General features: G+C 36.7%; 2 protein-coding genes across 2 annotated transcripts in view; both read left to right on the plus strand.

The window, feature by feature from the left end:
- BBS5 (Bardet-Biedl syndrome 5) overlaps window positions 1-10,682 on the plus strand; it is a 12,801-nt gene extending 2,119 nt beyond the window's left edge. The window contains exons 2-12 of the mRNA XM_009996300.1: window positions 950-1,058; window positions 2,157-2,222; window positions 3,886-3,935; window positions 4,611-4,738; window positions 5,614-5,749; window positions 6,756-6,851; window positions 7,382-7,444; window positions 8,250-8,384; window positions 8,499-8,579; window positions 10,335-10,358; window positions 10,464-10,682. Of these exons, the coding sequence (XP_009994602.1) occupies window positions 950-1,058; window positions 2,157-2,222; window positions 3,886-3,935; window positions 4,611-4,738; window positions 5,614-5,749; window positions 6,756-6,851; window positions 7,382-7,444; window positions 8,250-8,384; window positions 8,499-8,579; window positions 10,335-10,358; window positions 10,464-10,565 (990 nt within the window). The 3' untranslated portion in view covers window positions 10,566-10,682. The remainder of the gene's footprint in view (window positions 1-949; window positions 1,059-2,156; window positions 2,223-3,885; window positions 3,936-4,610; window positions 4,739-5,613; window positions 5,750-6,755; window positions 6,852-7,381; window positions 7,445-8,249; window positions 8,385-8,498; window positions 8,580-10,334; window positions 10,359-10,463) is intronic.
- A 2,458-nt stretch (window positions 10,683-13,140) lies between these two features.
- Window positions 13,141-21,032, plus strand: KLHL41 (kelch-like family member 41). Its single transcript, XM_009996131.1, has 6 exons — window positions 13,141-14,395; window positions 16,748-16,905; window positions 16,995-17,102; window positions 17,924-18,109; window positions 19,895-20,041; window positions 20,905-21,032. The coding sequence occupies exons 1-6, from the start codon at window positions 13,286-13,288 to the stop codon at window positions 21,014-21,016; spliced, it is 1,821 nt and encodes a 606-aa protein (XP_009994433.1). The 5' UTR covers window positions 13,141-13,285; the 3' UTR covers window positions 21,017-21,032.
- Window positions 21,033-22,387: the final 1,355 nt, after the last annotated feature.

A 22,387-nucleotide genomic window follows, 5' to 3' on the forward strand; every position in this document is an offset into this window, starting at 1 on the left:
GGGGGCGGTGCTGCCTCGCTCCGGGCCTCGGGCTCCCAGGGGCTGCCAGCCCCGCCTGGGGCGGGAAGCTCGCCCTGGTTCTGTGGCGAAACCCTGCGTAGCTTTTGTGATCCGGAGCTACACATCAGCAGCTGGTTGGTGATGGGTTTGGGGGTGGAGGTTCCAAGCCCGCTGTCGTGCTTCATCTCCCTCTTGCACAGCTGACCGTGCTGAGAAAACACCCCTGGTCCCTCCGTGCTGATGTTAGTATTCTTGCTGCCTCCTGTAGTATCTGCTGTGCTGTTCTGGGCATGTAATGTCGAGTCCATACCTAGTGTTTCAATCCTGATCTCCAGTAGTATCTCATAGATTGCCTCTCCTGATAATGCATTTTGTTTCCCTCATGCCAATACACTGAAGAGCTTTGGCTGCTTTAGACAATGCAATTAAAGTACAGCAAAATACTACACTACATATGTTGTTATGTAACTAAGTGGTTAGACCAGTTAAATCGAGCAAAAAAAAAACCCAACAAACAAAAAACCCACCCACTTTGTGGTAAATTTAGCAGAGCATTTCACATGTTGGTATACATCTGATACTTCCTTTACTGGCATCTATTCTGTCCTTGTCCTAGCTCCACTACTTACGACCTAAAAGTGCAGAAAGATGTGAACGCAAACTTGTTGCTTTCCCTCCCGTTTTCACACACTTTCTCCCTATTTGGGTGTATAGTTTGCTTGGTCGCACTTGCTACAAAAAAGTATGTTTACTGTGATAATTTAAAAACAAAGATATTTTTCATATGCCAGGTGTAGTGTTTATAGTGATAACAATTACAGGAATATAATGTTGCTTTGTGTGTATATGTGGATTTTTCACTGTATGGTGTCCCAAAGCGAAAAAGGAGAAAGCCCAGTGGACCAATGGAAATGGCTTTCTTTTAGAGGATAAGTCTATTATTCATTAGGTATTTTTTTTTCTTCTTTCTTTTAGACAAATGAAAATGAGACCTGGTGAGGTCCTTATAGACTGCTTAGAGTCTGTTGAAGATACCAAAGGAAACAATGGAGACAGAGGTAACTGCATACTGAGGGAAATTGTAAAACTTTTAATATTTAGCCTGTGTAGGTTCGTGGAGGTCCTGTCTGGTTTCCATTGAAACAGGTATCTATGGTCTGTTGCAGCAAATAGATCCTGCCTGTTTCACAGATCTGTCCCCTCTTGGAGCATTTTGAAATATCATTTCTTTTTCAAACTTACATGAAGGTGATAATGTTGCCTGAGAATTTGTTTAGAATTCAAAGCCTTCCAAGAATATTCCATTTCTAAACATCGGTGATTTTTTTGCTGTAAACCTATGTAATGCTTAGTTTTTCCTAACCTGGTTTAAACTGAATTTGTAAGGAATATATACATATATATATAGAGTCTGTAAGGACGTGAGGCTGCCAGCATGCTGAGATGACCCTGGGATTGGATTTGCTGCTGTACAGGGTACAGAATCAAATACATTTGCATGTGACATAAAGGGGTGAGGTTATTAAGGCAGCTGTGACAGTTAACTCACTGCCTTCCTCTTCTCATCCTCAGAGCAGTTCTGCACTGGTTGTGTCTCTGCATTTTTACCATAGGCAGTTGGATGTGAAATCGGTAACTGTTCTTGGTTTGGTTTCGAGGAATGCTGGTATATATTGGTAGTTGTTGCATTTGTTCCTTGCTGGATTTTCTGTCCTACCATTGAAAAAAGAAAGAAAAAAAAAAAAAGTTTAGGTGTTTTTTTTGCACGTGTCCTGTGCTTTTCTTCAATTTGCTATCAAGGGGAAGGAGTATTCTAGTGTTTCAAAACTGGAGGTAGATGTGTGCCACAGAATGGAACATTTAATTTAAGGGAAGTTATTCAGATTAAAAATATCTATGCTCTTTATTTCCAGGTAAACTGCTTGTGACTAATTTGCGGATTATTTGGCGCTCGTTGTCGTTGCCCAGAGTGAAAGAAAAAAAAAAAAAGTTTAGTGATTTTTCTGCACAGTGTCCTGTGCTTTTCTTCAATTTGCTATCAAGGGGAAGGAGTATTCTAGTGTTTCAAAACTGGAGGTAGATGTGTGCCACAGAATGGAACATTTAATTTAAGGGAAGTTATTCAGATTAAAAATATCTATGCTCTTTATTTCCAGGTAAACTGCTTGTGACTAATTTGCGGATTATTTGGCGCTCGTTGTCGTTGCCCAGAGTGAATCTCTGTAGGTATCATCTGTTACGGAGCTGCACATTTTCTGTTTCTTTCATGGTGGCATGCTGTGCTTTCACACTAGTATTGATTACATTACAGAATAGTAATGTATAGTTCTGTTGCTCTGTAAAGTCTGGAATAAACTGTTATTAATTAATCTATCTGTAATATGGGAACTGATCATAGCAGAATTATTCAATGTTAATTTCTCAGAAGTTGAAGAGTACTTCAGACATGTTTGTCTTTTGGCCGATGTGGGGTTCACTTGTTTTCTAGAAAGACACAAAAGTTTGGGATTCTTCACTCCTTGCTTCACTTGTACCTCTTGTTATCACATGTTTATTCACATTTTGTATTGTCCTATAGTCTTCATTCTCTGCAAGTGCTTGCCTTTCCAAATGTACTATTTTAAGCTCTGATTAAGCTTCTAATTTTAACTATGTGAGTAGCTCTCATCATATTGAATTTAATTTGCTGAAACAGGGGCAGGAAACACTTACTTTGTACCAAAATTATATCCAGTGCTCAGTTCCCAATAGGCAGTCAATATTGCAAATCTGTGTTCTGTTCATAATGTATATAAATTTATGCCATAAATTTAAGTTTTCACATGGACCTTTCAGAGAAGAGGATAGGTTAGACTTCCTTGAGGTTTTATAGGGCTTTTAGAATCTAAAATACTCTCTAGCTTTCAAGATAATGCATTATTTCTTACATTAGTGAAATACATAGACAAGTTTTTTGTTGGATGCCAGTTTTGACCATTGCTGTTTCTTTTGGTTTTAGAAAATGTCTCATAAACAAGCTAGGAAATAGTATTTTTCAGGTCTCTTCATAAGTATTAATTTTGTATAGACTGAATAATCTTATCTATATGACTGCTGCCACATTTGAGCTTTTGGAGAAGCAGAATTTGACCAAAGCAAATTCTAGTTTTCCTTTGATTTTTAAAAATATATATTTTTTAACTTGGCTGTGCTACTATTGGTATCAGTAGCAGGATTGTCGTTGATGTTCAGATTTAGCCCAGCACCACTTTAGTGCATCTGTTTGTTTTAGGGAGAACAACTGGAATTGTTTCTGTTTTTATTTTGTATCAGAGCACTGCTGTAGAAGAGGCAAAGTGAAATCATAACAATTTTTTCCTTTTCTTCTTTTTGTTCCTTCTCCACTTATACTTCCAACTTGCTGCTTTTTTAATTTGTCATCTCCTTAGTTCATCTTCTACAAAGTATTCTATTGATTTATAAGTGTAAAATCTGTGGGCAACACCAATGATGAAACAGATCTTTTTGGGCCAACAGTCAAATGCTGAAACAAGGGAAATTCTGTTTACATATTAGGAGAAAAATGTTCACAGTGATAGCATTGAACAGTGGAACTACTCCCGGAGTGTTTGTGGAATCTCCTTGTTTGTAAATATACAAAACTCAATTGGACAGTATCCTGAGCAGCTGGATGGATTTGGTCCTGCTTTGAGAAAAGCATTGGAACAGACAACTTCCTGCTTAAATTAGCCTCTGATTTTGTGATGAGAGCCCAGGCCATTAACCCAATGTGTAATTCACAAATAGCATCCAGAGTCATGCTACGAAGTTCAGTGTTGCACTTTGTAATTTTGACTATTATTTTTTCTTGTTCTTAAAATTGTTGGGTTTTTTTCTCCCTTTTAGCTGTTGGTTACAATTGTGTTATAAACATAACTACAAGAACTGCCAATTCAGTAAGTTTCAAAAACCACTTTTTAAGATAATAAAAGAAGCTGTAATTGTTTGTACTTATTGCCCTTTACCAACAATGATCTGAAAGTTTATTTGCAAGAACAGTAATAGAATATTAATGGAAGTTTAGTTTTAAAAGTTGAGGGAGTTTTACATTTCGATACCAGTGTGTTTTTAGTCAATTTCCTAAGGCAGTAAAACTCTGTAGTCACACTGTTCTGTTATTCTTCTCCCTTCTAGGTAAGTCAAGCATAAGTTAACTCATTGTGTCTATATTTAACAAAGCTGTAGAGACAATTATAATTGTGCAAGAAAGCTCTCAAATATGTAGCCTGAATTATATGGAACCATGAAGCTGTTTTTCTTTGGCTTGTGACAAGGAGCTAACAGGGAGATTATGTAGATTCCCTGGACAGCCACATGGTAACAAAGCAAAGAATTTAAATCATGTTATTTCAAATGTGTATCAAGCAGGCTTTTTTAGTTGTACTGTTGGTGGAACTGCTTGTTTCTCAAAAAAAACCTTGAGTTTAGTTGAAGACAGTGGTAGGTCAGAATTACACCTTCAGATAAGATACTACTTAGAATAAGAATTTTTAAAATGTCGAGATTGTTTATTGCCTGTATATTTATGCTACTGTATTGTCAAAATGTTAAATTTCATTTTTTCCTTACAGAAATTACGAGGGCAGACAGAAGCTCTGTATATATTGACTAAATGTAACAATACACGGTTTGAGTTCATATTTACCAATGTTGTCCCCGGGAGTCCCAGACTCTTCACTTCAGTTATTGCTGTACACAGGTAGTGTACTTAGAATAGTGTTCGTTCATTTCCAAAATTCAATAAATAAAATACGTGTGATCAGTAGTGCTGATGAACTGTGTATATGACTGCCTATATTTAACATTAAGAAAACTTTCCCAAAAGAGTAGAACTCAATCTCTGAAAAGAAGGGAGAGAAAGGACACAGATTCTAGAAGGTAACTGTGCATAGGGAAAATTAATGTGTATTGATATGTATATACTGTGTATTAATACCAGCATTGATTACAGTTTATACCCCTTGTGTGTATAAACGATCTGAAGAAATAAAAGAACAAAATAGCTACTTTCAGTGTCCCATTTTTTATCTATAATTTCTGTCTATAATAATTTCCTGTAATTTTGGACCAGGTAATGGAAGTGAAGAGTTAAATCCAGTCAAAACTCTAATTGGTTACAAAACAGTGGATGTTTCCCACCTAAATATAAGTCATGTGAATGAATGTGTGCGGAATATATTACCACAGGTTTGTTTTGAAGAGAAATACTGATGTATGTATATTGGATGTTTGTGACTTAACCAGCAGTAACAAATAAAGCATCCTTGGTGCCTATGATTTATAACTAGTGCCCAGAAAACTTACACTTCTTAAGAAATAAACAGTATACGTGGAAAGAATACAGCGTATCAAAACAGATGTCAAAAAGCCCTTTTAAGCTTAAAGATAACTTAATTAAGGAAAGCTAAAACATAATTGTTTACACTGATGAAATCTTAATAGTGTTCTCATTTTTGCACAATGTGGTCATAAGAAAAGTTGAAAACATACTATATTTCATACTGGTGCTCAAAGAAACAGTGAAGATAATAGAAAACACTGAAATGTTAACATTTGTAATTTATTTTTTTGCAGAGCTTATGAAACTTCTAAAATGTATCGTGATCTGAAGCTGAGAAGTGCTTTGATTCAAAACAAGCAACTGAGATTGTTACCACAAGAACAAATATATAGTAAAATCAATGGAATTTGGAATTTATCAAGTGACCAGGTATAGTGAAAAGTGAGACTATGTTGAGTACAGGAGAGTTAAAATGTTTCGGCTTTCATCTAACAGTTGTACTACTATAGTTTTGTAACCTCAGAGGAATTATCCTTAATCTATTTCATCAGCTGATGGCGTGCAGAGAAGCTCATCCCATGTGTTTGCTGCTCAGTACAACAGATTCTCTTTAGCAACCTGAAGTCTACGTGACTAGGTCAATATGCAAGGAATGAGATATACAGTTCCTGTTAAAATGTTATGAGTCTAAAGCTCTGTATCATCCTGAAAGACAAACATGTTGTTTCCCAAGTGCTCTGCTGAACATTTGTATGTTTACATGCAGTGTTGACTACAAACTGTATTGATTACTGGAAATTGCAAATACTTGAATAGGAATCTATGTCTTAAAACATGAAAAAACAAAGAAAACATTTCCAACATTTTACAGGCCATTAGTTGAAAGCATTCGCCAGAGCCATGAAACAAAATGGGAGCTGTTAATTCTGTCTGTGCAGTTTTATCCAGAATAGAAATAGGATCTATCCTGACAAGCAAAAAAGTTCTTTCCTCTACATTCCCTTGGCACATACCTCCACTATTGCCTAAGTTTAACTCACATGCCATTTTACTTACACTGTATGCCAATTCCAGATCTGTACAGTTAAGTACACTCTGAGAGGCTTCATGTACTCCCATGAGGTCTGCTGTGCTGTGATTTGATCCTGCTTTGCTGCAGTAATAGTTACTCTCAGTTATTTTCACCTCTTGGGTGCTGTATCCTTTAAAGATTGGATCCTGCTTCCTTGGAATCAGTAGAGGCATTTCAACTGGTTTTGGTGGGAAATATTTTTTAAATTTAATTAATTTTTACTGAATGAAATTTTACTGAATTTTTGTTGAATTAAATATGAAGCTGTGTCCTGCTTGTGTTTAAATGTATAGTAGTAATCATCATGTTAGGAAAAAAGGCTCAATAATTCATAGCAGTTCTAACATACCTTTTCTTTAACAGGGAAATTTAGGAACATTTTTTATTACTAATGTGAGAATAGTTTGGCATGCAAATATGAATGACAGCTTTAATGTCAGCATACCATATCTACAAATTGTAAGTATCTTAAAACAGGCATTTAAAAAATTAAATGGCATGAGTTCAAATCTTTAGTTAAAATTCCCAGCACACCAAAATGAGTGTTTCATGCCCTGCAGTCAGGGAGGAAGTCTTATCAGCATCAACCACAGGGTAGCTTTTTTTTTTTCCCTCTTCACAGAATAATTATGGGCTTTTATGGGCAGGTGCAGATGCTGGGAATTACTCATATTTCCAATTTTCAGACTATTGACTATGATGCTTCATGATACCTACATACATTGGGATTATTGATCTGTGAACCTAATGTTCAGAAATGAACTGTTACCACTTTTCTGATAAAAACACTGTGCTCTGAGGTTCAGGGGTTCATATTTGTAATGGTAAATGAGAGGGAATGCTGGTAGCCAGTATTACAGAACCAGTAATTGTAATTCGTACGGTATTAAAAAACCCAAAGGTAGAAAGACAGATAAATAGAGTGAGTGAGCAGATTTTTATCAAGTAATTCTAAAAATATTTAACATTTTGTACTTCTTTACCATTAGCGTTCAGTAAAAATAAGAGACTCAAAGTTTGGCTTGGCACTTGTGATAGAGAGTTCTCAGCAGGTAAGAAGTTTTAATTGCCTTTTTTGAATTGGTTATGTTTTTATATATAATAGTTCTCTGATTCCAAAATGTTACAAGGCTACTTTTAAGGTACTTAGATTGTTCCTTCTGTGTGGTCTTTTAAACACAACTTTAAAGACAACAGTCTTCTTTGAACTGCTTAAAATGTCTGGATGTTAAGGTCATTATAGCTATTTTAAATTAGGGTTTCTGTAAGTAAAGCAACAATAGGTCAGCATGACTAGTTAAAATAAAGTAAAATAACCATTAAAAAGTGTCTTCTGATAGATTGTCTTTGGATTCTAATTACTTCTGTACTTAATTAAGTCAACTATTTTTAATCTTTTTCATTAATGTATCTGTTTTGCTTTAAGAGAAAATTATTTTTCTTCAATTTTACCTTAGTCAGAAATGATGTTGTGATTTTTTTTAAAAAATCCTCCCTTTATTTGCTGTATCTGAAAGCTGCTTTGATCTAATAGACTAAAAATTAACTGCATACATCTAGGAATAATTAGTATCACTTTTGAATTTTTCCACCCTTGTTTGCTTTTGTTTTACTGTATAAGAAGTTTGTTCCCCGTTTATATAATGGACTAATAGTTAGAACAGAGAAACATTGTCATTCTTTTTATTTCACCCATGGTTTAAGTGGTAGAATGAAAAGATAATACCAAAATACAGATGTTTTGCAAACTGAAGTTTGCCATAATTAAACTGCAAATCCCTATAAAAGGAAAAAAAGTTGTTTAAATAATAAGCAATACTAATAAATACATGTATTCTTTTTTTCTCTGTTATGTAGAGTGGAGGATATGTACTTGGTTTTAAAATAGAGCCTGTGGAGAAACTGCAGGAGGCAGTGAAAGAAATTAATTCACTTCACAGAGTTTATTCAGCTAACCCTATATTTGGAGTGGATTATGAAATGGAAGAAAAGGTACATCACTCATTTATTTTGAACTAGATAGAATATTGTGTTAACAGCAGTAATAAAAATATATTAAACATACTAGATATGTGGATTTACTTACTTCAGTGTTTTAATTTGCAGCCTCAACCTCTTGAAGACCTAACAGTGGAGCAGGTTCAGGATGATGTGGAAATAGAATCTGAACAAACAGATGCTTTTGTGGTAAGCTGATCCATGGAAAGCTAAAAATTAAAATAATTCTTGTTTGGTTATTCAAATGTAAGCAGGGTACAGCTGTAAACCCCTATTAAAGCTAAGCCACAACTGAATTTCTAGTATTTATAACACACCTATACACCTTTTATTCCAAATCCTTATTGCTACAAGAAGTTAATACTATTTTATGTATGGATTTTTAACTTAAGAACAAACTATTATTCAAAATAAATAGTAGTAAATAGTAATAGTTGTATGTAGTTTCTCAACACATTAAGATCAGGACTAGCTTGATAAACATCAGTATAATATAATCTAATACTTTTGTTTAAAACAAGTCTTCCTTCTCTTAGAGCAGATTAATAGATGATGATATCTATATACCTATATGCTCAACATTCATCTAAGAGTCACATTTGAAAGATTTTTAGAAATGCAGCAATAATTTTGAGTCACTCCTGACAACCTCTGTACTTCAGACAATACCAGTTTAGAAAACTGCGGTAGTATCTGTCTCCTAGTATTTCAGGAAAATGTACATTTAAATGCAAGTTTGCTCCATGACCTTCTTTCTGGGAATTTCCAAATTTACTGTGTAACCCAGCAACACTTGACTGCATGATCAACTGCTCAGGTAGACTGCATGTTTTCAAGAGCTGGCCTTGGCACACTGACAATTGACAGGTTTTCTTAATTCTCCTCTGAAGTCTGGTAAATTAGCTGTGCTAGCACCAGTGTTATTTCCACCTTCTTTTGCTTTGCTGTCATCTACTGCTGCAGACAAGCTCTTATGTCTTCTTTTCTTACCTTTTCCCTTTTTTCATTTTTGCTTGCTTTTATTCATTTGTAGCTTTTACTTAAAGGTAGATCAGTTTGCTCTGTTGGTGCCTTTGCCACCTGAATTAAATAACTGTGCTTTGCTTATTCTTAAACAAAACCTGGAAGCTGTAAATTATTAGAAGGTGGTTGTTACAGAAGACATAGATCATCCAGGACCCAATTAGTGGCTCCACACAATATACCATGACACTTTAAGACTGCAGTGCTGTTCATCAGAGTCTTGTGTAGCTGGAGATTCAGCTGACTGGGAAAACACTTTCTTTGCTGCCTTTCACCAGTCCAGAGGGGCAGCTGAAGCACGATAAGCCTCTTTTTGGTAAATATGAAGATCTAGAGCCTGCTTTTCCAGAGACTTCTAGAGCTGTGGATGTTTCCGGAGGTCTGATTTCCTGAAGTTTGAGCCTTAATTTACACTCACACAGAATGCATCACTTTCCCAGATCTCTCTCTGAGAGTAGAAAAATTTAGTTAATTATTCAGTTACTTTGTGTTAGTTTCTTAGATTCAGTGTGATGTTAAATTAATTTGATATTACTTACACATTTTAAGTTAGTTTTTTTGAAATTGAGTAATAAATGCTGCTGCATATGAGGCAGAAAATGCTGTCAGCTTGCCCTCATGTTAACATTCCCTGTAAAGTATTTGTCACTGTAACAAAACTAACATGAAAATTATGCCATTTAAAATAAGCTTTGTTTATTATGGTGGAAAATTCCTAGATTGATATTTAATGAAAAATAACATAATCACCAACCCCTGTTAGAATACTTCTGTAAATTATTTTAACATAGAAAAAACTAATCTTGTTTACAAAACAAAAATAAAAATCACACAGACTGGTTTGTTGAAGAAAACTTACCAAATGCGGTTGACTGTGTTTTTCCAAGCTTATAAGTTCTTTTTTTTTCTTTTTTTTTGCAGGCTTACTTCGCTGATGAAAACAAGGTAAGAGCATCTTTTTTCATATTATCGAATTCATATTGTTAAAATGAGATGGTAAAATTAAAAAGTACCTTCTGTTTTCTCTCTTATCTCATGCATTCAAAAAAGCAACATGATGGGGAACCTGTTTTTTCAGAAGAACTAGGACTTGCAATAGAGAAGCTAAAGGACGGATTCACACTCCAGGGACTCTGGGAAGTAATGACCTGATTTAAAATGGCAAAAATTTATTTCCTAAGCAAGGAAAGATACCCAGTTCTTATTGGGCTTGTGAGATCTGTAGAAGATAATTTAGAAATACCAGAGTAGCAGAGAAAGAACATGCCAGAGCTAAGGAGCAGAAAAATCTGAGATAATATGCCCTCAGGGTATGTCAAAAGGAAAAAATATTCAAAATCGTGGTATTTGTAAAAGCTTTGTATTTATTACATTGTGTCTGTAGGTAGCAGGAGGACAACCACTGTCCAGAATTGGCAGTCATGGGTTCCACACACCACAGAGGTCTCGTCCTGCCTCTGGTTCCAGGGTGTGAGGACCCCAGAAGTCTCTCCTATGTCCAGCTATCAGGACCTGGCAGTCCATCCCCACTCCATGCACGGTGGCTGCCATTGTACTTCATCCGCCCGCAGGGGAAGTTTCCTGCCCCACGCTTTCACACGGCTTGGTGGTTGGCTGGTGGTGGGTTTTGACACACTCACACCCTGGTGTTTTCAGGCATGTGATTGGCAGGACCAGCCATCCCATCCTGCTTCCCCCAGAAGGGTGGCAGAGCAGGAGCCCCCTCCCCTAACAACCCAGGGTCTGCCATGATGCTTCAGTCAGCACTTTATGGCAGGGAGCCCCCTTTTTTTTTTTTTTTTTCCTGACCAGTGATGTGCTTACGTGGTGCCTTGTGATTGGCTGCCAGGGCCAGTCACGTCTTGATATTACTCTTGGAAGTATGTCTGAAAAGGAAGCTCCCTCTTCCTACCTATGTGGAGGCCACCATTTGTGATAGGGCACTGTCTGGTATATAATTTGATGCTCATTTGAATGTATTCCTGTACTTATACAGGAATACTTATACACAGTGATGTACTTTCCCATAATGCTTATATCTAAATCAAATTTCCATAACTTCGTTTAATGTTGTGCAACATAGAAACATTATTGTGTGCAGATTATTTTGCATGTAGGTTTATTGGCAGTGTTACTGCAGCAGTGCTGTGTTAGTGATCATTTTGACCAAAAGCAATCCTGTTCCAAATATTAGTTCTGATGTCTCATAATTTTGTTAAATGTTCAACATATATCATTCCAGGTACTTAATTGTAATCCAGATATCCTCATAATTTTTCTTTTTCTTTCTTTGTTGTTGTTGTTGTTTGTTTGGCTTGAGCACCTTTTTAAGGAATGATCTACCAAAAAATGCACACACAAATAGCTTCTGTGTCTGAGTCATTAGACCTTTATGATGTTATGTGTAGAGAGAAATGAGTCATTTATTCTTTAAAGGAAGATGCAGCTGTTACGTTTTCTAGTGAGATAAGACCTCTGTGCTATTTTCTATAAGTGGAAAAAGTCAAATGAGCTCTCCTCTCAGCTGTTGTTCTAGCAGCTGACTTATAGTCAAGTAACTAGTATGAATATAATTGTGTTTGTAGAAAATCATTCAAGGTATGTGTTTTTAATGAAATACTACATATATGGAAAAACAGTCATTATTTCAATAAACTTTGGCAGTGTTATACTTTGTTGTAGATCTTGCATTCAAACAGTTGTTTTGAACCTGTTTCCATTACATTCAAGAAACATTCAACCACATGAGTAAAAAGCATTCTCTGAATGGACAAAACGCAATCCTTCATCAAGGTACATTAAACAACTTACAATTCCTATTTGTTTTGGATCTGTATTACCACCTTTAAGAAAAATCTAAATGTTCCCAGTCTATATTGTGAAACCTTCTAAATTCACATTTGCTTTTCAAATTACTTGTTTGATTTTGGGCTTTTTTAAGCCCAAAATTCAGATTTTTTTTTTAGGTTTTTTTTTTAGGTTTTTAAAATTAGACATCCATTTGATAATATGGGGGATTACATGTTTTCCATTCTCTCCATACTTCTTCTGTGCTCTTGTTTTTGGTTTAGTTTAACAATAGTTAACACTATTTCTAGTCCAGTCAAATTTAAAAGGGTTGATAATGTCTACAGAGTATCTGAAATTAAAAATTGTGTTTATTAAGGGGGGGTGGAGAGTTAATTTTAAATTATTTCTTAAAGCAGAACATTACCCAAATGATGCATCTTTTATGTCTAAACAGTAGGGTTTTGTTTACAAATAAATACAACTAAATGGATATCAAGAAGAAGCTCAAATGAATGTCCAAGTCTTAATATCTGAAGAAATCACAGATGTGATAATGGGTATGTAAAAAAAGTACCTCAGAATATTTATTGGAATGTTCTGGAGTTTTTAAATATCTTCATAACTGCAGCAATGAGATAAACAAAAATTGCACAATAATTGCAGCTGACAACTAGATTAATAATACTACTATTTCAAAATATTTGGTAACATGTATATTTACAATCTTACTCATAGGTGTCTCACTGAGGGTCAGATTGTGCTGTCCTTACGTCAAATAATTTCTTAAATTGCACGTAATCTCATTAATTCAATGTGGAGGATGATGGCAAAACATGACCATAGTGACTAAAACCAACAGTTGCTTCTTTCAGTCTTTGACAGCTGCGAGAGCAGCTTTTTTCCAAACCATCCATCCTAAATTCCAACCCGTAGGAGTATGGACCTATATTTAGCTAGCAAGATTAAGTTGCAGAGGCCTCAGGCAGGGCAAAGCACATTGGTCTGCCTTTTTTACAGACAGACCTTTGGGCAGAGAACAACTAAAGCTTTCTGCTCCCTCCCCTTTCCCAAGTGTTTGCAAAATGGATTCCCAAAGGGAACTCACTGAAGAGCTCAGACTTTACCAATCCACCCTTCTTCAGGATGGCCTCAAGGAACTCCTCGAAGAGAAAAAGTTTATAGATTGCTCTCTAAAAGCTGGTGACAGAAGCCTGCCTTGCCACAGACTGATTCTGTCGGCATGTAGCCCTTATTTTCGTGAGTATTTCTTGTCTGAGCAAAATGAAGAGAAAAAGAAGGAGGTAGTTCTAGATAATGTTGACCCCAACATCCTGGATATGATTGTTAAATACCTTTATTCAGCAAGTATTGATCTTAATGATTCTAACGTGCAAGATATCTTTGCTTTGGCCAGTCGCTTTCAGATCCCTTCTGTGTTCACTGTGTGTGTCTCCTATCTTCAGAAGAGGCTTGCTGTTGGTAACTGCCTGGCCATCCTTCGGTTAGGTGTTCTGCTTGATTGCCCAAGACTTGCATTTTCTGCTCGTGATTTTGTCTCAGATCATTTTGTGCAGATCTGCAAAGAAGAGGACTTCATGCAGCTTGCCCCACATGAACTTATTTCAGTTATTTCACCTGACAGCTTAAACGTAGAGAAGGAAGAACTGGTATTTGAAGCAGTAATGAGATGGGTCCAAACAGACAAGGAGAACAGAGTAAAGAGCCTGGGGGAAATTTTTGACTGCATACGTTTTCGTCTTATGCCAGAAAAATATTTCAAAGAACATGTTGAGAAGGATGATATAATTAAAAGCAACTCAGACCTTCAGAAAAAAGTAAAGATTATTAAGGATGCTTTTGCTGGAAAACTGCCTGACACTAGCAAAAATACAGAAAAGTCAACCAAAGGGGAGGTGAATGGCGATGTAGGAGATGAAGATCTGCTGCCTGGCTACCTAAATGACCTTCCCAGGCATGGCATGTTTGTCAAAGACTTAATTCTTCTGGTTAATGACACTGCTGCAGTAGCTTATGATCCTCTAGAAAATGAATGCTATCTAGCAGCGCTGGCAGAACAGATTCCCAGAAATCATTCCAGTATAGTCACCACACAAAATCAGGTCTACATTGTTGGAGGACTCTATGTAGAAGAGGAGAATAAGGATCAGCCTTTCCAGTCATACTTCTTCCAGGTATAAGCTTTACAATTGTTGGTGTGATAATAGCTTCTTGTGAGAGTTACTGAAAAGTATTGATTCTATGCAAATGAGTTGTCTAGTCTCTCTGTACAGTCAATAGAGAGAAGTATCCATAGAGAGCTACTCCAGAGAAATAAATGAAACTAAGGGACTTGCATCTTCTCTTTCAAGAGCAAGTCCCTGGTGAGATCTCAGAAAATATTAAAATAATTCCTATATTTATGTACTGGCTTTCATTGTTTAAAATGAAAGATTTTTTTGTGGTAGAGATGCCTAAATTTAAGCCTAATATTTTTGTAAAATATCTTTTGTGAATTTCTGTTAGCTTCCATAAAGTGTGCGTGCTTAGCTGCTTTAGAGCTAATGAGATTTCATTCTTTTTTTTGCTTCTGAAATATTTTTATGACAGCAGTAACATATATTAAATGCCACTTTTGTCACTTAAATTCCAGGAGTCCTTTTGCCACATCTACATTTGCAAGACTAAGGGCATTCTAAAATATATAATTTAGAGGTGAAAGCTTGTTTTCTTGGCAAACTGTCAATGTCAGAAAGCCAAATACTATGTCTCAACTGAGAGAATAATTTTCTGTCTTTGTAAATCTGTATAAATATAAGGCAAATTAATACAAACTTCCACAGCGTATTTCAGAAAATGAGCAAAAAGATAATTTGGCATGTTGTTTTTAACTAAGTGGCTACATGCTTTGGAGGGTATTTGAACTATTCCATGATGAATTATGCTGCTGGCCATGTCCTGTCCTGAGGCACATTATCCTAAAAAGAGTGAAAATAGGTCCTGTTTCAATATGAAATAAAGCACAGTGATAAGTAGTGATAGAATTTTAAAGCCTTCAGACACAAAAAAAATGCAAGTATTAGGTGTTTATAGCACTATGGCTCACTGTGATTTCACATACAATGAAAAAGTTGGTTTCAGGCATTTGTTATACCTATGAGAGCTTAGTCTTAATTTGCTAGAGAGAGATTAGCACTGTTTCATTTCCCTATGGAAGGTGTAAAACTCTAATCATTAAAGTGCAAAACTTGTTACCATAATACTCTTTGAATAGAAGAACTGTATTGATGTCAAAACATATATAATCCAGAACTGAATAGTTAAGTCTCAGGCTACTAGAAGGGCCTCTGAAAAACTAAACCTCAAGATTGATATTAAAAATTGATGTTTTCAGAATCCTGCTTTATATGCCTACATCCATTTCCTGAAATCCTCTTGGGTTTTTTGTCATCTTTAAGTTTGCTTGCTAGTGCCTATAGTTAAAATACTTATCTGCATTACCCATGTGGATGATGTTCCCTCTAGAATGATAATGTGGTGCCAAACCGATTTTCATTTGCTGACCTCCTCTACCAGTGAAGCACCTGTTACCATTTTACTGGGTAGCTAGCAATCCAGGAGAAAACAAAGCTGCTGCTGGCTTAAAAAGGCATGACTACTTTATGCCCTATCAACAAGAGCTATGTCATCTTTTATGACTGATTCACTAAGCATGTTCTGATCCGTGATGGGTACATCTTCTCAGCATTACCCATGTCCATGTATTAAATCTCACTGCTGTAATAAAAATTCCTGTCCAATAGGAGTGTTCTATCAAATCTGGGAGATGCGTTTTTGCCTGGAGACCTTGACTGTGAAACATACTTCTGGAAAAAGGATGTCACTGCACTGAACCCAGATTCTCAGATCAAAACAAAAATTAAGCAATACCATTCTAAGGAAACACTGTTTTGTTTTTTCTTCTGTCCTGCTACTGCTTCTCTGTAGATGTTTTCAGCATACTGAAAGTGAGCTGAGATAGCCATGGGAGTGCTTCAGTAGGGATGCTATCTGTATTATTGCCTAGGGAACTGCACTGCCTGCTTTTTATGTGCTTTTTTATGTTTCCTGACCTATTAAAGGAACTGTGAGGGTGTCTGGCAGCTCTGATTGTAGTGATGAGCACACCAGCTAAATGTGTAGGACTGGAATGGCAGTAGTTGTCTGCTCCCTGCAGGCAGGAAGAAGAACAACTTGTTTTTTTCAACATGATGGGGTATCCAGAGAGTGAGGAACATTTAAACAAGGAAGAAGAGCTTAGTAAAGAGGCAAAAACTATGAGGATGGGTGAGGGTGAGCAGATGCAAAGAGACATGTGAGGCATTGACTGCTAGGTCTCGTCACCGTGAAGCATAGGTGGCACTGAGGGAAAGGTAGGCTGCTCAGGCAAGCAGATGAGCTGTACAGAGACACTGAGTGCAATTAGATTTATTTTGTGGAACTATGTTCATTGTGTGGATGTTTGCTGTTTGCCTTTCCTAACACTTGCTGTTCTGATGCTGTTTCAGCTGGATAGCATTGCTGGTGAATGGGTTGCACTTCCCCCACTGCCGTCAGCCAGGTGTCTCTTCGGGCTGGGAGAGTCAGACAACAAGATCTATGTAATTGCAGGCAAGGACCTTCGCACTGAGGAGTCTCTAGATTCAGTATTGTGCTATGATCCTGTGTATGTTTAAAATTCACTTATGCCCACTGAGGACATTTAAATAGCCCATTGCTAGTTGAAAGAGCCTAATGGTGATATTCTTGTTCCAGAGCAATGAAATGGGGTGAGATCAAAAAACTACCCATCAAAGTATATGGCCATGCTACTGTCTCAAACAATGGATTGATATATTGCCTTGGTGGAAAAACTGATGATAAGTGAGTCTCTTAAGTCTTTTCATGACAACTTATAACATTATTTGGTTGGTCTTTTATAGATTGTATATCCTCACATTCCAACATCAGGGTTTAATTTTTTTTGCATCTCTGGATTAAGGCGGCAAACAAATTGGCATAGGAGAACATGTTATGGTTTATCTGTTTCATGATACAGTATAATTGCACATACATTGTAATCCCAACTCGTTATTTAATTACTTATTTCCAAGGCAAATAATTACTTAGATTGTAGACAGGTAAGTAAGAGATAGCTATGAGGACCCTCACTGAACATAGTATTTCTTTGCAGATAGAAATACTTAGGTGCTATGGAATTACTGTGTCAATTTTTCATTTTCTGACTTGTGATGCCCGTTATACCTTAATGAGTATAACACTGGGGAAATTCAAGTTTTCACTCACTGAGCACGTGGTGGTAATTTTTTAGTTTGTAGAGGGACATCTGAGATACCAGCTTGTCAATTTAGTCAACACAGCAGCATGATCCTTCTTTTATAACATTTGTCATACATTCCTTCACAAACCCATCTGAATAGAATACTCTGGGCGAGATTCTTTTCTTTCTCCTGTAAGGTACAGTGAAATAGCTGCCCTGTGTAAGCAGCATTTAACATTTAATTTAGTCCTATAGTTGTGATAAGTGATTTGCAGATATGTACAGATTCTCAGATCAGACACAGAAAGGATCTTCTGGAGAGGAAAGAGGTGTACATAAACCCACACTCCACCTCAACTAGGTCTCACTTGAACAAGCCAAAAATTCATTAGCAATTATCACAGGTTTTCTTTTTCCTCCCCAGGAAATGCACTAATAGACTATTTGTATACAATCCCAAGAAAGGAGACTGGAGAGACTTGGCTCCAATGAAAGTGGCTCGCTCGATGTTCGGAACAGCTGTCCATAAGGGCAAGATTTTCATTGCAGGTGGTGTCACTGAAGAAGGCCTTACTGCATCTGTTGAAGCTTTTGATCTGACCACCAACAAGTGAGTGTAATATTCAAGCTGTTTTTAAGTGTTTTATCATCTAGGCTTTAGGAGCTCTAAGAGTCAGAGATGCTCAGGTGCCTGTACACCCACTGAGACGCTTGGTCTACATTATCATTAGCAACAACAGCAGCAGCCTAAAGAGCCTGTATCTCTGGCCATGTTTCCTGCCCTCTCACCCCCCCACTTTTCTATGCTGCATTGTAAACATGATCAAAGACCTCATGTAACAAAAATAAATCCCCTCTATTGTTATTTTTTGTCTGATTACTTTCCCAACTTAATTGACCATACAGTCACATAAACAGGTGTGCGGGCATAACAGGTGAGAACTGGGACAGGCAAGGGCCACGCAGTCTGGGTGAAGCAGCTCTGGCACTGAACATTAAACCCCAGCAAAAGAAATCAGGTGCCTGAACAGGACTAGCTGAATGTCCTTTGAGTGCTTGGCCTTGTCATGTTTGCTGTTTACCTACTTTGTCAGGACAAATACCACTTACCACTAGTTAATGACAGGCAGATAATTCTTAACTTACTATGAAAACTCTAGGAAGATTTTCAATTTTAAGTGCATGCTCTGAAATACTATAAAGAAAAAGTAATGTCAAAAGAGACTAAGTCAACCTGGAATTAGCTTACTTATTTGGTCCAAATACTTTCCAGTGTTCTTCCTCACAGCCAGGATCTTTTTCAGTGAGTATCCCCCAAATGTTTATGATTTTCCAGGAGTTCATACCCTCTGTACCAGTGTCTTTCTACTCTTTATTTTCCTTTTTGTCACTTTTGTTACTTTTCCTTCCTCTTATATTCTGTACAAACTTTCATGTAAAATAATATCTGTAAAGCATTATTATGATAGCTCAAACTTGTAAGTGGTCCTGGATGCACCTTTATTTTATTAATAAGCACTTTTGTTGAATATAAATGCATTTGGCTGTGCTGTCTTTGCTGATGGGTGGCATCGCAGCCATCAACCTACAACAAAAGCTTTAATTTAAATGTATGTTATCCCAAAGAGACTTCCTTATAAAATTTAACAATAGCAAATGTGAATTTTGCGGGAAGTAATTCTGTGAGGGAACTTCAGACTTTGCAGCTTCTAAAGAAAGCCAAGGAAAATAAAGATGATTTTGTTAACAGGATGTTTGGCACATCCTTCTCTTCCATTGCTCAGAAACACATCCAGTTTGTGGTCTGAAAAAGCTACAGCTTCTTATGTTGCTTTGCTCTGTCTGTTTTGTTACAGTTAAGTTTCACAAGTGAAAGAGACAAATTAGCTGGCTAGTTTCGATGTTGACATTATCCAGAAGTGGGATGTCTGTACGTTTTACATGTTCGTAGGTGTGAATTGGCAGAAAACTTGAAATTATGCTACTGATCTCCAGTGACTTTTTTTTTTTTTTAAATTCACATTATTCTCTCAATACCACTTGAAATGAATATGTTTTGGAAATTAGAGGGACAAAATCAGAGTCACTGGGGAACAACAAATCTGTCCAAGGCTTATTACTGATGATGGGACCAGGCAGCCTGTAAGAGGTGGTCTCTGGAACAAGATGCCATTACAGTGTCATGCTGTCACTTAAGACTTGCAGGATGTCCCTGCAGGGACGGAGACACTGAAACTCACTGCTGATAGAATGTCAGAATTGTTTTCCTTTTATTAAACCATTCACTCAAGCAGTCCTTGGTGCCTGAATTTATGCCACTCAGAGGTGTATTTTGGTGCATTCAGTTTAGAATATTTCTCATGTGTTTAACTTAGGTTTTTGTTTTCATCTTTAGGTGGGAGGTTATGCCTGAATTTCCTCAAGAGAGAAGTTCCATCAGTTTAGTCACCTTAAGTGGAGCTTTGTATGCTATTGGAGGCTTTGCAATGATTCAGCTTGAGTCTAAAGAATTTGCACCCAGTGAAGTCACTGACATATGGAAGTAAGTTAAATTTTAATCACACTTTCCTGGTGGAAAGCTATATCTAAAGCTGAGATTTGTAGACACTGGAGCGTAAAGCTAGTTTTCTGTTTAACACTGGAAATGAACCATAGCACAAGTCATAAGGCATTTGGTGACAGATTGAAATGTTTGTCAGAAAGTATCGAATAAACATGAGATTTGGATCTAATGACTATTTCCACCTACTAATAATTTGAACAGTCTGAATCATGATCTTCAGATTATTTTACTCTTTAAAAGAGTAAGTTGCCATATCTCTTGGCAGGTTTAGCCTTTTAAGCATACCCTAAAAGGTTCTCTTGTTTCATGACATTCTTAAACAGAAAAGCCTCTATACACAGAGGTTTGTGTGTACTCTTTGATGTTTTAGTAGTCAAATAAGTAATTGTTCTGACAGAATCAGAAATCCCCATCTCCTAGATATTTTAAAAATCTAAATCATGGTAGCAGTGATGAAACATCACATCTAGGCTGTGATCCTTCAGTTCCTAAGGTAAATTCCAAAGTTCTAACTGGCAGAAGGATAGGAAGGAATCCCAGAAAAAACACCTTTATATGTAGGAATCTGAAGGAATTCAGAATATATGCTTAAGGATGAAGCTTTTATAGGAGTAATTAAAGAGTGATGCAGGCCAGCAACAAGCTTTAGAACTATGAAAAGGACAACTCACGTGCAAGAACACTTCCAGTTCTGTTCTGGAGGACAAAAGCCACCTTTTCCGGCACATGGCTCCTACTAGCCTTTGCAACATGTGGACTCTTCTCCTTGTCATGTATGTGTGATGAAGCATCAAACTCAAATCTGCAGAAGTGATGTTCTGACCTTATTTTGTTAAATACAGGTATGATGATGAAAAGAAAGAATGGATTGGCATACTGAAAGAGATCCGATATGCTGCTGGAGCCTCCTGCCTGGCTACGCGCTTAAACCTCTTCAAGTTATCAAAACTGTAAAGAAAATGCTGGAAAATGTGGTATGGTGAGGGAGTTTCAACAGGCTCTTCTCTTTTTGTTGCATGAAAATGTCCCCAAATTGTACAGAGGTTTTGTAGCAGCATACTAGTTCTTCTGTTAACTGTTCAACAGTTCATAGATCTGTCCAAGTCTTAAGATATTTACTAGCTAATCAACAATAACTGAATTTCTGCCAACATTTAAAATCCTGAAGAATTCTAATTAATGTTGATTAGAATAAATTAAGATTTCAGAGAGAACTCCATTTTTCACTCTGTAAAATTGCTAAGAAAACTAGGTAAGACTTCCTTACACTCAGACAATCCAATATATTGGTGGTTTATGCTCAAAACAATGCCCATTAATTGTAAAGTTAAATACCACTAGTAGGTAGCTAATTTTATTCTGACTGGCTGTTTGTGCAGCCTGATTGCCCTTTTCAGGAATGTATGGAAATCCTGCATTCTTTAACCATCTCTTGAAAATGTTTTCATAGAGCCTTCCAAAAGTAATTTAGCCTGAAATTGAAGTTCATATCGAAACAGAAGTGGCCTAAGAAATGCTAACCTCAGCCAAGGCTGTACTAGTAGCCAGATAAGAGGAAACAGAGAAGTTCACAAGGTTAACAGCTCTACTTTTTCACCTACTATGTTCAGGCTTCTGGTAACAATGATTTTCCATTTTTTTATGCTTTTATATTTATTTCCAAAGCAAATATTTTATGGAAGTTTTTCTCAAATCTGAGGCTATTAGCAAGCATCAAGCATTCATGGAAAAGTCCTAGAAGAACTGATCATCAGCAAGTACCTATGGCAGAGTGGACATTTCCCTCTAATAAAGAGCTGATGCATTTTGATGTTGGAACTTTTAACAATTAAATTTTGTTTTTAAAACTGTGAAAGTATGAGTTGATGGTGTCTCTTTTATTGTTCATTTCATCACCAGTATCATTGACAAGACAAAGATTTTTGAGTACAGCCTTTACCCAAAACATAGCACTCAGGTTTCTTGAAGTAGAGCATGCCCACCATTTTTATAAAGTATCTTATCAAAGGATTTCTCCATTTAATAAAGACAATGTCATAAATCTAAAGGATGTGATGAATCTAAATCTAATGACAGCTGATGTAGCAGAAAAACTGGACAAGTCTACCACACCTGACTGAATAGCAATTGACACCTTGCATCGCCTTCCTAGAAGTGAACGTATGTCAAAGGTACAGCCATCATAGATCATTGATGTTACTGTAATGGCAGCTGTAGCAACAAAATGGCTGCCTCTGAAAATGGGTTGATTTGCATTTGATTTGTATGACTGCTCTACAGCTACTGCTCTACAATTAACATTCTCCTGGCTATTCCACATTTTCC

This window comes from Chaetura pelagica, unplaced genomic scaffold (genome assembly GCF_000747805.2).
Source record: "Chaetura pelagica isolate M959 unplaced genomic scaffold, ChaPel_1.0 scaffold3, whole genome shotgun sequence".
Classification (NCBI taxonomy): Eukaryota; Metazoa; Chordata; class Aves; order Apodiformes; family Apodidae; genus Chaetura; species Chaetura pelagica.